The following is a 15,370-nucleotide window of genomic DNA, read 5'->3' as shown; positions in this document are numbered from 1 at the left end:
TCACCTATAAGCACAGAGGAGAATAAGGCTGTCTGTCTGCCTGAGCGCGTAGAGTGTGTGTGTGAAAGTGTGAGGGAAGACGCTGCTGGCCTGGGTGGGCGGCCACGCCAGCCCAAGTCTTCAGAGAAATTTGCAGACCCGACGACTCCGCAAGCACCCAATCACAGTGCTCCCGAGTCACATACCTGTTTCAGTGCTGCCCCCCTTGACCACGTTCGCGCCACGTATGCTTTGGCATCTTTACCCTGTGCAAATGGTAGAAAATATAGTAAATGGAATAATAAATGGGAGAGAAATGTGTGCCAAGCAAATATAAAAAGTTGGGAAGCACTCTGACAATTTCAAACATTACTTATCGTCTCACAAGTCAAGTTTGGACTCCCAGGATATGGGAATATTGTGAGAAACTATGGTAACCGGTCTTACAGCTAAGACAGCCTGCAAATACATGGCTACGATGCAAGTCGTATGCAGAATTGTTTGAGTCAAGTAGGATAGAGATTGAAGCTTTCACGCAGCGCTCAAGCCGCGCGATTTCTGCAGACCATTGTCACACAGAATACGACATGCTGCCTATAGCCGCGTACGAAAGTGACAGCGACAGCGAGCAAGAACAGCACAAAGAGTAGATCCTCCAACGCATTCGACGATAAATCTGTTTCTTACTTGGTTTCGTAGATCTAGCTTGCCAGCGCTGCCATCCTTTTTCTCGCCTTGTGAGTATAAGCCCGTAGATCTCTCTAGCGTGATTCACTAACATGGATCTATGCTAGCGTCAGCGCCCAAAGACGATCCTGCCAAGCACCAAGGTCGGTTTCGTACCACACCTCACAAAGTCAACAGCTGGGCTACACACGTCTATGTGGAATGTGAGCATATACACAATATGTTATCGATGCCAAGATGGCACTAAATGAAATTTGGGTTATGTAGCACCTCTTAACGAGTATTTAGACCGCATCATCGAAAGTGTAACAAAGTTCAGTCCAGACATTCATTCATTGACGCATGATGGACAAGCGCATATAAGTCTAAGCAAATGCGTATTTCTTAAGGAACATCAATTAGATAACTTTGCAGACGCCGTCAGAAAAGCCCTCCCGGACAAGCACAGCAGGTAAACGCTTGAATCCTTGCTGTTCTGGTTAGTTTTATTGACGAAGAATGAATATGGATCTAGTTTCATTGTATCGTTTGCGCAGTTATCTGTTCTGACAAACGAAGAACAAACGCGTTCTTTTGTCACTGCGGAGATCGGAGCAGGATATAATGAGGTACATGAATGATTTTAGCATGTTTTCTCCGCGCCCTGACAGAAAAAAATCCCGAGTTGCTTTAGTTGTCAGCATTGGTAGAATGCATTGACAGTGTCATGCTCAAGTTTAATCAGCCTGTTTTCTACAAGGCAAGTTCTCACTTCCTCTCTCTGACAGCCTTCCAAACAAACCAATAACATCACTTGATAGCCACCGCGCTTCCATGCGAGCATCGCATGGTCGCTGACGCCTTTGCCATTGGAGCAAAGTCTAGAAACGGTCCCTGCAGATTATGTAGACGAGCTTGTACAGTTAACTCAGCCGGTAACCAGTCTAGTTATCAAAATGGGTAACCGCTCAACAAAGATTCCGTTTCGGTGAAGATCAAGCAAATCACACTTTTTTCTATTGTATCACTAGCAACAGGAACGCTTGATAGCATGAGTGAGCTGTGTAAAATTGGCCTCTGGACCGAGGTACACTTTGTGCAACCTATTATGCTTTTGTATGATATTCGACCAGGAATAAATGGAAGAAACACAAACAAACGTGGGTGCCTCGATGTTTTCCCAATGGAATAGGAAAGCGACGAGTTCATCGTCTTTACCTGCAGGATGCTTGTTCGTACTTTGAAACCAAAGACGGCGATCTGTTTCAAAATAGCTGCGCTGTCGATGCCGCTGCTGCGTTTAGCTCAGCACGGATGTTTCTCGGTCATTTCAACATGTATTGTATCTGGCCCGATAAAAATAGATCGAGAAGCGGGTGGCGAATTTTTTTTGAATCATCAGTGTTAAGCCCAAAAATTCCACATTCGATCCTGGTCCCCCTGGAAAGGCCCACTCTCCCTTTTCTTTTCTCTTCTTCCTGTCTGCTCTTCCTCTCTTTCTCATTCACTCCTCATGTCCAACTACCCGTCCGGGTACCAGCCCGCCCTGCGTGGCTATGCAGCGGACGCTCGTGCTTCGCGCCAAAGCTTCCAACAGCAGCAGCAGCAGCAGCATTCTCAACGACTGCCTCAGCAGCCCGGAGCGCCTGGTCCGTATGGTCCTCCACGTCCTCCACCTCATCGTCAACAGACTCCAACACGTCCTCCCCATATGCCGCAACAGCGTAGCTCTCTGCACCACACTGCTTCAAGACCCGAAGACGCTAGGCGCTCTCGTGAATATCTCAACCAACCGCAACGTCAACCAACTCGCACGCCTCCGATAGCAGGAGGACGAAATCCACATCAGTATAATCAATACCACCATCAGCAACACACTGAAGGAGGAGAATACGGTCGTGGACCTTACCGCCGCGTAAGCGTCAGCCGCTCACGCTCTCTGTCACGACCAGAACGACAACGACCGAAACAGGGCATGATTCGCTCACCATCCCAGAATCGAGCTGCGATAGGAGTCCGCCCATACCCAGGCGCAGCGCCTCCATCCATGTACGGTGGACAACGGCCATACTACAACCAGCCAATGTCAAGTCATTTGCAGCAGCAGTTGCAGCAGCAAAAGCTCCAACAGCAGCAGGCCGCCGGTCTCGATGCACCTATTCCCAAAGAATCCGCTCCAGAAGAGCCAGAGCCTAAGCCAAAAGTGCTGACCAGCTGGTGGGCTTGGACCGCCTTCTTGCTGACATGCTGTATTCCCAACTGGTTCATTCGTGTTGTACTTCGAAAGCCCAATCCATTGATGCAACAAGCTTGGAGAGAAAAGGTATATTACGTAGTTACACGCAAAATATACTGCTGTTATTTACTTACAGTTAATGCCTACATCCCAGCTTACTCTTGTATTCATTATTTGCTGTCTATGTGGTGCGTTGGCATATATTACTTATGGTCTCAATATCACGCTGTGTCCCGAGTCCCGCCAAAACTTCCCTTACTCAACAGTAGTGGATGGCGTCCGTCGTCCCATGTATCGTGAAGACCCAAGAGTTTACGGTGAAATCTACAAACTCGATGTTGTCAAAGACTTTTTTAGCAGCAAAGGTCTCAACTTTACTAACGATTATGAAAACATGGAAATCGGCAGTATCTTTGACGGCGATACTACCGGTGCTTGCTCGCAGTTCGATCAAGGAAGCACGACAACCCTCGGTGACTGCCGCCTTGACAGTCCTTATGGTGAGAATTATTATATCATTAGCGTGTAGATAAGGTTCTGACGTTACAAAGGTGGTTCCATCGTTTACAACAACGGCGAATGCTTGAAACTTTCGGAACTGCAATCGTATGCTTCCTCTGTGGGCTCCGTGGGCTTCTCATGGGATGATTTGCGTCCAAACGGCGTCGATGCCTTGGGAGATACCGATCTTGTTGTGCTCGGCGATGCAGGTACTTCTTCGAAATTTCAGTGTGTACAATGCTCTGGGACGTTAATTCCATTTTTTTCTCTCTGTAAAGTTTTGAATCTGACAAAGTACTTCAACTCTGGTGAAAAGTTCTTTGGCACCAACATCGACACTGCTCTTCACGCCACGCTTGGTAACGATGCGTCGTATGCAATCTTGTACAGTGCCGGAAAGAAGACCCGAGACTGTCTGTTGGCACGATACACCGCTGGTGTCATGGAGACCGAGACTGGAGGCTGCATTGCACACAATATCATCATGAACCTGATGCTTGCTGTTATCATTGCGATCATTGTCGTGCGTTACTCTATGGCGCTTCTGTTCCAATGGTTCATTGCACGTCGTCTCGTTAAACCAGGCGGCAGATCCAATTGGCTGGCTTGGCGTTCCATTAAGGGAGGTAACGATGATCCAGCAAATCACATTCCCGGACCTTACAACAACTATGGGCCTATGAACATTGCCCGAGGATCTTCGGCATCCGTCAACACATCCTCGTCTCGCGGTGGAACACCTAGCGAGCAGAGCTCAGCTCTTGAACTCGGTGGTACACGCTCTGACATTGTATCGACCGAACTGTATACCATTATGCTTGTCACTTGCTACTCTGAAGGTGAAGATGGTCTGCGTACTACCATGGATAGTTTGGCCGAAACAACATACTCGAAAAAGCACAAGGTAAACTTGAATATCCTATCCGATAAATTTGTTTTCGTACTCACGCTTTGCCGCAGTGTTTCTTTGTCATTGCTGATGGTATTATCACTGGCGCTGGAGAAACACGCTCTACACCGGATATCGTAGTTGACATGATGACATTGGACCCTACCATGGCTAATCCAAAGCCTGCTTCATACCTGGCTATCGCTGACGGTGAGAAACAACTCAATATGGCCAAAGTGGTAAGTGTATACACAAATATGCAAGACAAATTCAAATGTCAACCGAAAATTTTCCAATCTAGTACGCTGGACACTACAAAGGAGTTCCTTGTATCACAATTGTCAAGTGCGGCACTGAAGAGGAAAAGGACGCTCCAAAGCCAGGCAACCGTGGCAAACGTGATTCTCAGCTTATCCTCATGTCCTTCTTCCAACGTGTTCTGTTCAATGATCGTTTGTGCGAATTGGATTACGAAATCTTTTGGAAAATGACATGGCTGATGAAGGGAGTGACTCCTGACAAGTTTGAGTTGGTTCTCATGGTAAGTGGTTACTCAATGAATGGTGAATGCAAGTGAATTCACACGATGCAGGTCGATGCCGATACCAAGGTTTTGCCGGATGCATTGACTTACATGGTGGCTGCAATGGCCAATGATATCACGATTATGGGTTTATGTGGCGAAACTCGCATTGCAAACAAACGTGCTTCATGTGAGTGACCTATTCTTTACTTGGTCACATGCGCTGGCCCCGCTGACGACAAATTTATCGATAGGGGTGACGGCTATCCAAGTATTCGAATACTACATCTCTCACCACTATGCAAAGGCTTTCGAGTCCCTGTTTGGTATTGTCACCTGTCTTCCCGGATGTTTCAGTATGTTCCGCATCAAAGCCCCCAAGAACGGCGCGTGGGTCCCTTTGCTGGCGAACCCAGATGTCATTCTCGAATACAACCAAAATGTTGTCACGACCCTGCACGAAAAGAACTTGCTCCTCCTCGGCGAAGATCGATTCTTGTCAACCTTGATGTTGCGTACATTCCCGAAGCGACAAATGATGTTTGTACCTCAGGCCCGCTGTAGAACAATTGTACCCGACGAATTCCGGGTATTGCTTTCTCAAAGACGTCGTTGGATCAACTCGACTGTCCACAACTTGATGGAGCTTGTGCTCGTATCAGATCTTTGCGGTATTGCATGCTTGTCTATGCAATTCTCCGTCTTCGTTGATCTGGTTGCTGCACTAGTCCTTCCGGCTGCCATTGTCATGACCATCTACCTTATCATCAGCTCGGCCGTATCCACCAATCCTCAGTGGCAATCGCTTGCTCTTCTCATCTGTATTCTGGGTCTTCCCGGTGTACTTATTGCAATTACAACCTTTAAATTAATTTATGTTCTTTGGATGTTTAGTAAGTGCTGGTGATATCTAGGCCTGGAAAATGAATGCAGGTATGCTAACGAAAATATCTTAACAGTATATATCATTTCATTGCCTATTTGGAACTTCATTCTCCCTGTTTACTCATACTGGCACTTTGACGACTTTTCTTGGGGTGCTACTCGCGTTGTTGCCGGCGAAAAGAAGGACAAGGGCCACGGCGACGCTGAAGGCAAATTCGATTCGTCTCGACTTGTGATGAAAAAGTGGGAAGATTGGGAAGCAGAACGAACTGGTCAACGGTTTGCACGCAACCGGTTTACGCTCAAGACGCCTCTTGATCCGCCACTCGCGTTTGATGGCAAGTCATCCGTGACACCGGTTACACCAAAAAATATCTTTAGCGACCGTAAAATGTTCGGCTCGTCAGCCTCGGTTCTCAGCGCCACCGGATCCGCTGGCAGTATTGTAAATGGTAGCAACAGTCGATAAAGAGAACCCCACCCTTGGTTTGCACACACAAACACAACACACGCACACACACATCCATCCTTCTAGTTAGTTTGTCTACATATAGACTTTATATTCATTATCCCAGTTTTCCCTAACTGTGAATTCATGTACACTTGTTCACCACCCTTTATTCCTGCTCATACTCGCTTCAAGTATTTTCTATACTCTGGCTCCCATATAAAACCCAAACTTTATTTTTGCATGTCGAAGAACAAACATTGACAGCCTTTTTACAGATCAAGTTTGCTTTTATCGAGTCATTTATGCCAAGACAAAGTTTACTAGAACTGAAAATTGCAAACATGTCTGTCAACGTCAATCATTTCCAGCGGCTGTCGTAATAGTCTTACGTTGCCTAGTTGTGTGCTACTGCAAGCTAACATCTTCATATTACTAACTGGACTGCATATCAGATGATGCTCTGTCACCATCGTCAATTCGGACGTAAGAAAGGTTGAAGTCTTGACTTCTGTTTACTCATACTGCCCCAAGGCCGGTTAGATGTCTAAGATTAATTGTTCCGCCTATACTTCGTGCTCTCTTTCTATAAGGGCCGAGATTTCCGTATGATGTGGATGTTATACTTAATGAATTAAAAACCGAAATAAGGACGGTACAAAGAAGAGCAGCAGCAGCACCCTTTGGTAGCCCTGATAGGCTGAGCTGAGCGGCGGCGCGCGCGGACAAGCAGCTGCCATTTTGGGACTTGGTGCATTCTTTTTGGTCGTACGGCTCTTTTCATTCACTTTTTTTTTCCTTTTATCCTCTTTATATACAATTTAATGGTAAATTGCATGCTTCAGCTCTGTGCCGGCTACGCAACCGGGGAAATCTGTCATTTTTGCTAGTTGTGCTGACCATATATACCTTGCTCGTTCGTTTCGTTCCGCAGGCCGATCAACTCACTGAAGAGCAGATTTCCGAGTACCGGGAAGCTTTCCAGCTGTTCGACCGAGATGGCGATGGCACCATTACTGCGGCAGAGCTTGGTGTTGTGCTGCGCTCCTTTGGCATGAACCCTGATGAAAGCGAGCTGAATGACATGGTACGGGATAAAAAGGGCGAGAACTTTTTTAACGGTGGTGGCATACTGATGAATGATCAATGAATGATTTATTGCAGGTAAACGACGTTGATGCGGATGGTAACGGTACCATCGACTTTCAAGAGTTCCTTGGACTCGTAGAGAACCTAAAGTCTGGTAACGAGAACGAAGATCTAGAGGAAGCATTCAGGTAAAAAATCAGAGGGAGACGCAGGTCAAGATCAACAACAACAACAACTGAATTGAACTGATTTGATCTGAGCAGAGTATTTGATGCAGACGGCAATGGATTGATTGATCGCGAAGAACTTGCACGTGTCATGAGCTCTTTAAACGAACAGCTCTCTCAAGAAGAGCTAGACGCCATGATCCGAGAAGCAGATACAGACGGCGATGGTCAGATCAGCTTTGAAGAGTTCAAGGCAATGATGGGAGCAAAGTGAAAAAGAAAGGAAAGAATGGAGCCAACATTGCAAAAGTCTTGATCATACAAATCCCCGTTGTACCATAGTCTCAATGTTTACTATCCTGTAAATTCTGTGCCATTGGACTGGCGTCTATTTTCGAGCGCCTCACCGTCGTGCATTCTACTGAAATATACATTCAGCTCACTACTGAAGAAGAATATGGTTCTAGAACACCGTTGTCGGATCATCTGTCTGTCTGTCATTATTTAAGATTGCCTCCAAATATTATTGCTGCTGCCAGAGTTTCCCGAAATTTAATGCTAACATGCATACTCGATTGCATGAGGCATTGTATTTATGAATGAAGGCATTATTCAGAGACAGTTCTACAATGCAATTGATTTCTTTGTATGTATAACGGGTTAATTATCCCATTTGTGCTAATTTATTTCGTATACCAATTCCGAACCTATTATCCTAAATTGTGGAGAAGCATTGTTTGGGAAATCATGCATCTGGCGCTCCCTCCCTCGAACTGCCAATTCTGGTGGTCGTTGACCGCAAGTTGCACAATTGGCAAGGTATCGACGAGGCAACCTACATCATAGCACTGATCCGGCCAAACTTGAGTCATTTAGCTGACCTTCAAAAACCGAGGCATACACATCCCCCAAACTTCGGGAAAATGGGATTTGCCCTTGGCGTTTTCTGCAAGGCGGTAGTTTTCTGATCGACATGTCACCCGGCAAGATCCCGAAAGTACTCACGATTGCAGGCAGCGACAGTGGCGGGTACGGATACAACGCTGGTCGTGAGATTCGTATATGTTTGCTGGCAACGGGAATAACGCACGGACTTGTAGTGGAGCTGGTATCCAAGCAGACATAAAGACCCTTACGTCGCTGAACGTGTACGCAACTGCGGTTCTGACGTCTATTACGTCACAGAACACGCTCGGTGTGGATGGCATCCACGACCTGCCTCCCGAATTTGTGGAAAAGCAGCTCAATGCCGTCCTGAGCGATATCGGTTCAGATGCAGTCAAGACCGGCATGCTCTCATCCGCACCCATCATCGAGACCGTCGCTAAAGTACTCAGGCAGTATCCCGAGTCTTCCCGATACTTGGTCGTCGATCCAGTGATGGTGTCCACCAGCGGATCTAAACTTTTGGCGGATGGAGCCGTCCAGGCGTTCGCGGACCATCTAATCCCCATCACATATCTGCTGACGCCCAATGTACCTGAGGCTGAAGTCTTGCTAGGTTTGCAGCAAGGGTCGATCAAAACACTCAAGGATATGTACGAAGCTGCTAAGCGCATTGGCGCTATGGGTGCTCAGTACGTCTTGGTTAAAGGTGGCCATTTGCCATTGGAACGCAGTGGAGAAAAGAAAGTAGTGGATGTTCTCTATGAATCGTCTACTGAAACTGTCTATGAGATCGAAAATCCGTTCATCGCAACCAAGGACACGCACGGCACCGGATGCACTCTATCTTCTGCCATTGCCGGCGAGTTGGCAAAAGGCGCTGATGGTATGTAATAGCATATGATCGGAGCTAATCCTTTTTACTGACAGGAGGTCAACGATTTTACTTTCTAGCTCTCAGTGCTGTCAAGACCGCCACGACCTATATTCAGGATGCCATCGCCACATCCTTGGGCTTGATTGGTAAGGGCTCCGGTCCTGTAAACCACCTGCATAACATCAGAAGCATGCCTTACACAGGGTAAGTAAGCATTATCTGCGTCTTCTACAGCCAGCATTTCCATTATTTATGACCCGTCATGCAGACAAAGCTTCGTACAGGCACTCAAGAATTCATTGCCCCCCGGTCTTTGGGACGAATTCATCAACCATCCTTTTGTGCGCGGAATGGCTGATGGAACTCTTGACAAGGAATCATTTATATTTTACATCAAGCAAGATTATCTCTATTTACAGCATTATGCTCGCAGCGCTGCTCTCGCCGCATACAAATGTGAGACCATTAATCACACTGGAAAAAAAAGGTTATATACTTGTTTGCTAACTAACTGTTACTCTTGAAGCTCCTACGATCGAGATGGCAGCTCGGAACGCCCGGATCGTGCTCCACATCCACGAAGAAATGCAGATGCATTTGAAGGTATATTGAGCTGCGGACAAGAGTTAGAAGACAGCTGCCTAACATTGAAATCCTAGTACTGCGAGCAATGGGGTATTAGCAAGGAAGATATCTTGAAAACTCCCGAGAGTGTATACAATGTAGCGTACACCCGATATGTCTTGGATAAAGGTAAATTTCTTACCATGCGAATTAATTATGCAGGAACCCTAAAACACGCGGCTCTCGTTAGGTGCAACTGGCGACCAGCTTGATCTCCAAGTAGCCATGGCTCCTTGCTTGCTTGGTTACGGTGAAATTGGCGTCATGCTATACAATGATCCCAATACAAAGAGAGGCAAGTCAGAAAAAGGGAGGAATTGAAATGATCAATACAGTTACTGAGACTCCACTTGAATCAGAGGGCAACCCTTACTGGACATGGATCAGAAACTACGCCGAAGACTCGTTCCAAGATGCTGTCAAGGCTGGCAAAGGTAAGGCAATCTGACGAAAAAAGATCGCTGTACTGTTGTCGCAAGGAGTATTGATATGTTGGGAGTAGAATTATTGGAAGAACTAGCTATCCAACGAGTATCCACGTCGCCGGCGCGTTTCCGTGAAGCGTGCGAGATCTTTGAGCAAGCAACCCGGCTGGAAATTAGTTTCTGGGAAATGGGTCTCAAGCGCCAGTGAGTTCCCCGTTGTATTATAATTATTATTGTGAAAAATTTAACAAGAATAATGAAAAAGAAAAGAGATGCCGTAGTCTAGATAGACAAACGAGCTGCTAGGCTTCGCTGGAAACTTGTTCAGACTTGTCAACTTTGAGGCGCTTCATGTCACCGTTCAGCCACAGACACGGCAGAGAGCCGACGCACATGAGAACTGCTGATGCGATTAGCGAGTTGTGCATATTTCCTGGAGGATTCGCATCAGGTCCTGCGCGCAGCGTATCCGAGATAACTGTAAAGATGAGCATGGATATAGATATAGAAGCCCAGATCAGATTGGAAACTAGTGATTCTGGTATAGGGTACATTACTGGTATGTGCCAAATGTATAAATAATAGTTAGTGTGTGGTTGGCAGGACTGCAGGGATGGATGAAATTGGATACATTACATTCACATGCGTATTCCAGTTGAATCGGGAGCAAGCCCATGGCGAAGAAACCGATAAGCATAATGGCAATCACAAGAACACCATATGCATTAGGTACAACTACATATGTATGTAAAACGGTTTAGAGATTCAAAAGCATAAATCCATCTTGTACACTTACTTTCGAATATCAGCATTATATAAGTCGTGCAGAGCATTGGCGTGAACATCTTGAGGATCATCAGATGCTGAAAACTTCTTCCAGCCCAGTATCCGGTCATGGCTACAAAAGTGATGATTAGATGGGGAGTAGGGAACTAGATAAATGGATCCAGCAGATATGTTTACATTACCTCCTCCAAGGTAGCCAGCTATGGCAGAAAGCGAGCCAGCGAGACCAGTTTGCGACTCCGTGTAGCCATACGGCGCTGCTGCTTGAACAACAGTTACAGAAATGGAAAAGAACATACCAGCGTTGAAAGAGGTGATGATAGCGATAGTCCAAAACTGAGCGTTACGCACCAACGTTCTCATACCGTCCCAAACGCTAGTGCGGCTCGCGCACGCACTCGCTGAAGGCGCTTCTTTGGGTTTCTTTGGCATCATCAAAAGAGGGACAGCAGCCACCGTAGATATAACAGCTACGATGATGAACTACGGCATATGTAAATTAGAGCTTTAACCATCCTCCCTAAACTTTGCTGTATGATCACCGTACTTACAGATCTCGGTGTTTCCTCAGGCACTCGAGCCAACAGCGGGCCAGCAACGGGTATAACAATTTGTCCAATGGAAAGAGCTACATACGTGTACATCCGTTTAGGTGAGATACGAAAAAAAGGAAGCAGTATAGTTGCGGAATGTTTCCTCTGCTGCACACTTTTACCTGTGAGCATGTTACCAAGACCGCGATCGGCAGGCGCAAACCATAAAGCTACGAACTATATCGTATGGATAACTCGCCCGGTTACTGATATTATCAAAAGTGGCAACAATGAGAAAGAGAAAGAGATGCATGTTTGTACCTTGGCGGATATGCTGCAGCGAGGAAATATTAGAATTGTTTGATATCATGCGAGTTAATGGGGGAAAGCATAAAGCACCTACTTGTAAACAAAGGGGCCGCCTATGCTTGCTATAATTTGACCCAGAAGCACGACCGGATACCGATGCGCAGGGTCTGCAACTATGGAAAGACACCGAATCCAGCAACCGAGGACGTTCATGACTGCCGAAAATATCAACTGCAAAAGAAGAGGACACAATGGTCTGTAAAAACGGCTCTCAGCTGGACTCCGCAGACAGGTGAATACTTACGCATGCTTTTATGCCGAACCTCTCGTAAGACCAGACACAAACGATAGAAAATATGCAGTTTGCAATTGCTGAAGTGTTTGATAACCAGTTGACCTGTGTAAGGTTTGCATTCATCCAGTCAGCCGTGGTGATAGCAGCGCTGGATGCCGTCTGCCACATTATCGTGCATGCAGCGTTGTGTAAACTGATGCATACGGTGAAAACCCAGGCGATCCACGTCGTTTTGCCACCAAAATCGATGCTGGGAGCAGTGGCCGCGACCGAGGGCCGCTTCTCGAGTACAACCGCGCTGTCTAGATTATCGAATTTGCTGCTGCTTTTGTGTGCCACTTTTGTGTCCACAACAGGATTTAATTCGGCACGGTCATGATTGTTTGCCGGGTTGGATATTGACGTATTCACTCCCTCCATTCTGGCTTTTCAGCTACGGATGGATAAGTATACTGTAAGCGACAAGTTGAAAGAAGCAAGACGTTTGCTTGCAGTGTATGTTCCAAATAAAAGAAAAAGTACTCAAGAAAAAACAGGTCCGTCCGTTATCAATAAATGTATGAAAAAAAAGAAAAAAGAAAAAAAGAAAGAGAGAAAGAGGAAAGAACGGGAGCGATCATATCCAGGGTGTTTAGGGGTGAAGCTTTTGATATTTAGAGGCGAAGATGATGCTCTTCTTAGGGATCGATTTAAAATGCAGAGCTCTTTTATGCGTGAACCTATAGCCTTTAATAATCTAGATATACAACAGTCATCAAGAGAGGACACGATGCCGGCAGGAGTTCTAAAAAACAACCTGCACCAGACCTTGCGGAGCTCTGCTGATACTTTTATGCGTCGATATCTCCGCTTTCCATGCCTGGGCCGTGTATAACCGGAGGTCAGTTCCCATGACCTTTGCTGGTGCCCACATCGACAGAGGAGAAGATAATATAGAATGGACGGCTACTAGCAAAGATGAGCAAAATCAGGGTCGTATATGTATTGGCGTACTAACTGGAGATTTATTGTCTGCTTAATTATCGATGGAACTGCAACTCGTTGAGATGCCGATATTTAGTGCTAGCATTGCAGCGCTGCTACAGAAAAGGAATTATGTATACGCCATATGCCTCTACCGGTTCTCCGGCACATTCACGCTTTACAGTTTCATCATGTTTAAATAGGGAAAACACTCCTGACAGGCTGTGTAATAAGATTTTGCTCCCGATGCACGATACGTATAATATTAGCTTGCGCCGCTGATGGAACGCCGACAGAGACGTCTCGATTTTATAGCGGGGTAGATCTCTGGATGCCCATCTCGGTCTTTACGTACCCATTTCTTTCTTCCGAGTTTTAATAACTAATGTGTTTCATTATCTTATTCATTTCAATCGCTTATTCCATTAACAAAATCATATACATTTAGGGCACTATGAATCCATTTCTCTAACTTCTTCATATACTCTGTATGGTGACGAGTGTGACATAGCAGTAGAGAGTGGTATGTCCGATAATGGACAAAGACAGTAAATACTGCGAAGCTCCTGTAAGGTTCTATATTAGGTCACCACAGCTTTATATACTTCTATCAGATCGGTAATGACAAAAATCCGTTTCATTCTCTTCTTTCTCTTTTACAACCTTAGATGCCACACCCTGTATGCAAAAAGAGCTATTTAGAGCAAAGACTCCACTGAATAGCTATCAAAAATACCATAATCTGTATACAGAACGAATCCTCTACCTCCTGACGAATCGAATCACGCTAAAATTAGGATAGGATGCGAAGCGTTTTTTTGCGAAACAAATGACCCCGTTGCTGAAGGTTGTTTGGCAAGCAAAATCGACAATGGGAAGCGGATGTCACTACGTTGGAGGAGGATGATACGGAGGTTGTTTACGCCGCCAATAAAAGTCAAGGTCAATTGCTTCCGCCGTGCATGTCTGTATTGCTGCACCAAAGAAAATTAACAGCTCGGGAGGCCAGCTTATCAAAATAAAATTGTTAGTCTTTTCAATGCTTACGATACCCACGGTGTATGTTATCATATCATTGGTTTGCTGATGCTATTTATTCTCAAGACCATTTCCACTTGTTTCGTATGTAAAACTAAAAATGACTATAGCCCCTTTATTAGAAGGTAGCATATTGTACGTTAACAGAAGTATTGATGCATTGTTGAATAAGAATTTGGTTTGTTACTTCGATGTCCGTTAGATAACCTAGTATTGTAATTGGCGCAAAGGCGAAATAAATTAAGTCTACTTTTTCATCTCGCTGACTACAATGGTCACTGGTCCAAGAGCAGTATAGCTGATCAGTTTGGGAGTACCGCATCAATCTGACTGCCTCATATACCTATCAGCACCGCCAGCACTAACACGACCCCAATGGCAGCCCGCATTTGGCAAAAGAGCTTTCTCCGTTTGTCTAGCTTCATGCGATACTCATGGTCTGTTTGTAACACTGAGCTGGCTGAGGAGCAAGGAGCATGAGTGAATAATGTCGCGCATACAGCCGACGATTTTTTCCTCTTGGTTACCATGCTTTTCATCGTGTAACTGTGAGTTATCAACATCAATTGCACGGTGCATGTCGTTCATCATATGCCACAGCATGGACTCTGTGCCTGGTTCCATCGAGTCCTTTCGTGACTGTGGCCGTTGTAGCTGGTCGGCAGTGGTGATAGTGGTGCTTGAAGCTCTGTTGTGAGGAACTGCTGCTTCAAAACTCGGCATTCTTATTCCAGATGGCTTGCCACGTCGCTCTCGACCACGCTTGCTCGGAAAGATAGAAGAAAAGGGTCCTAGCTCCTCACATGCGCAACACACTCAGCATTTAGGACATGTGGTTTTTCCATCCAGCTGCTCTAGCATCTAGGTCTCTTTTAAAATGAAACCAGCAATCGATAGGCAGCAGTAACGCTCGGAATTTTGCTTCTTCTGATATATGATATTCACTGTAGCATTTCTGCTCCATCCCTGTGTAGGATATTTATTGTTTTCGAGATAAATATATTTTTGCATAAATCATGTTTACGTTGCTGTGTTGAGTCTTAGATCTCTAAAATGAATTGGCTGTACCTACATAATACAGAGCATTTCAGTGAACTCGACCTTATATAGTAAATTTGCTTGTTATGTTATTGGAACTTTAGTTGCTCTGCGATCAAATAGCTTATTATTTCTTCACTGATGCAGCAGATCGAGCCACCAAAGAGTCTACCTCGTGAAGCCAGTGGTCGCAATCACATATTATTCGATGGAA

The 15,370-nt window shown here is 45.6% G+C and overlaps 6 protein-coding genes across 6 annotated transcripts; 4 read left to right on the top strand and 2 right to left on the bottom strand.

Annotated features, from left to right (window-relative positions):
* Positions 1–566: 566 nt before the first annotated feature.
* VTP01DRAFT_3973 (uncharacterized protein) lies at positions 567–1,637 on the top strand (the record flags this gene model as incomplete). The annotated part of the gene is made up of 7 exons (XM_069382603.1): positions 567–625; positions 679–716; positions 774–869; positions 934–1,117; positions 1,181–1,274; positions 1,340–1,405; positions 1,467–1,637. The coding sequence occupies 7 exons, from the start codon at positions 567–569 to the stop codon at positions 1,635–1,637; spliced, it is 708 nt and encodes a 235-aa protein (XP_069235907.1).
* A 521-nt stretch (positions 1,638–2,158) lies between these two features.
* On the top strand, positions 2,159–6,148 carry VTP01DRAFT_3972 (uncharacterized protein; the record flags this gene model as incomplete). The annotated part of the gene is made up of 9 exons (XM_069382602.1): positions 2,159–2,968; positions 3,036–3,381; positions 3,433–3,591; positions 3,661–4,286; positions 4,343–4,510; positions 4,573–4,812; positions 4,864–4,984; positions 5,049–5,687; positions 5,754–6,148. The coding sequence occupies 9 exons, from the start codon at positions 2,159–2,161 to the stop codon at positions 6,146–6,148; spliced, it is 3,504 nt and encodes a 1,167-aa protein (XP_069235906.1).
* Positions 6,149–6,951: 803 nt separating this feature from the next.
* Positions 6,952–7,657, top strand: VTP01DRAFT_3971 (uncharacterized protein; the record flags this gene model as incomplete). The annotated part of the gene is made up of 4 exons (XM_069382601.1): positions 6,952–6,954; positions 7,062–7,214; positions 7,292–7,404; positions 7,480–7,657. The coding sequence occupies 4 exons, from the start codon at positions 6,952–6,954 to the stop codon at positions 7,655–7,657; spliced, it is 447 nt and encodes a 148-aa protein (XP_069235905.1).
* A 699-nt stretch (positions 7,658–8,356) lies between these two features.
* Positions 8,357–10,402, top strand: VTP01DRAFT_3970 (uncharacterized protein; the record flags this gene model as incomplete). The annotated part of the gene is made up of 9 exons (XM_069382600.1): positions 8,357–8,412; positions 8,484–9,154; positions 9,223–9,349; positions 9,414–9,601; positions 9,672–9,748; positions 9,805–9,898; positions 9,960–10,064; positions 10,129–10,203; positions 10,272–10,402. The coding sequence occupies 9 exons, from the start codon at positions 8,357–8,359 to the stop codon at positions 10,400–10,402; spliced, it is 1,524 nt and encodes a 507-aa protein (XP_069235904.1).
* A 94-nt stretch (positions 10,403–10,496) lies between these two features.
* VTP01DRAFT_3969 (uncharacterized protein) lies at positions 10,497–12,537 on the bottom strand (the record flags this gene model as incomplete). Its single annotated transcript, XM_069382598.1, has 9 exons — positions 10,497–10,750; positions 10,831–10,929; positions 10,991–11,092; positions 11,163–11,463; positions 11,532–11,608; positions 11,696–11,750; positions 11,835–11,847; positions 11,917–12,053; positions 12,127–12,537. The coding sequence occupies 9 exons, from the start codon at positions 12,535–12,537 to the stop codon at positions 10,497–10,499; spliced, it is 1,449 nt and encodes a 482-aa protein (XP_069235903.1).
* Positions 12,538–14,550: 2,013 nt separating this feature from the next.
* On the bottom strand, positions 14,551–14,841 carry VTP01DRAFT_3968 (uncharacterized protein; the record flags this gene model as incomplete). Its single annotated transcript, XM_069382597.1, has 1 exon — positions 14,551–14,841. One exon carries the CDS (start codon positions 14,839–14,841, stop codon positions 14,551–14,553), a length of 291 nt encoding a protein of 96 aa, XP_069235902.1.
* Positions 14,842–15,370: the final 529 nt, after the last annotated feature.

The sequence above is a fragment of the Rhizomucor pusillus genome, assembly GCF_041956525.1.
Source record: "Rhizomucor pusillus strain CBS 183.67 unplaced genomic scaffold VTP01scaffold_19, whole genome shotgun sequence".
NCBI classification, from domain to species: Eukaryota; Fungi; Mucoromycota; class Mucoromycetes; order Mucorales; family Lichtheimiaceae; genus Rhizomucor; species Rhizomucor pusillus.
This window is presented reverse-complemented; position numbering and strand designations above follow the sequence as displayed.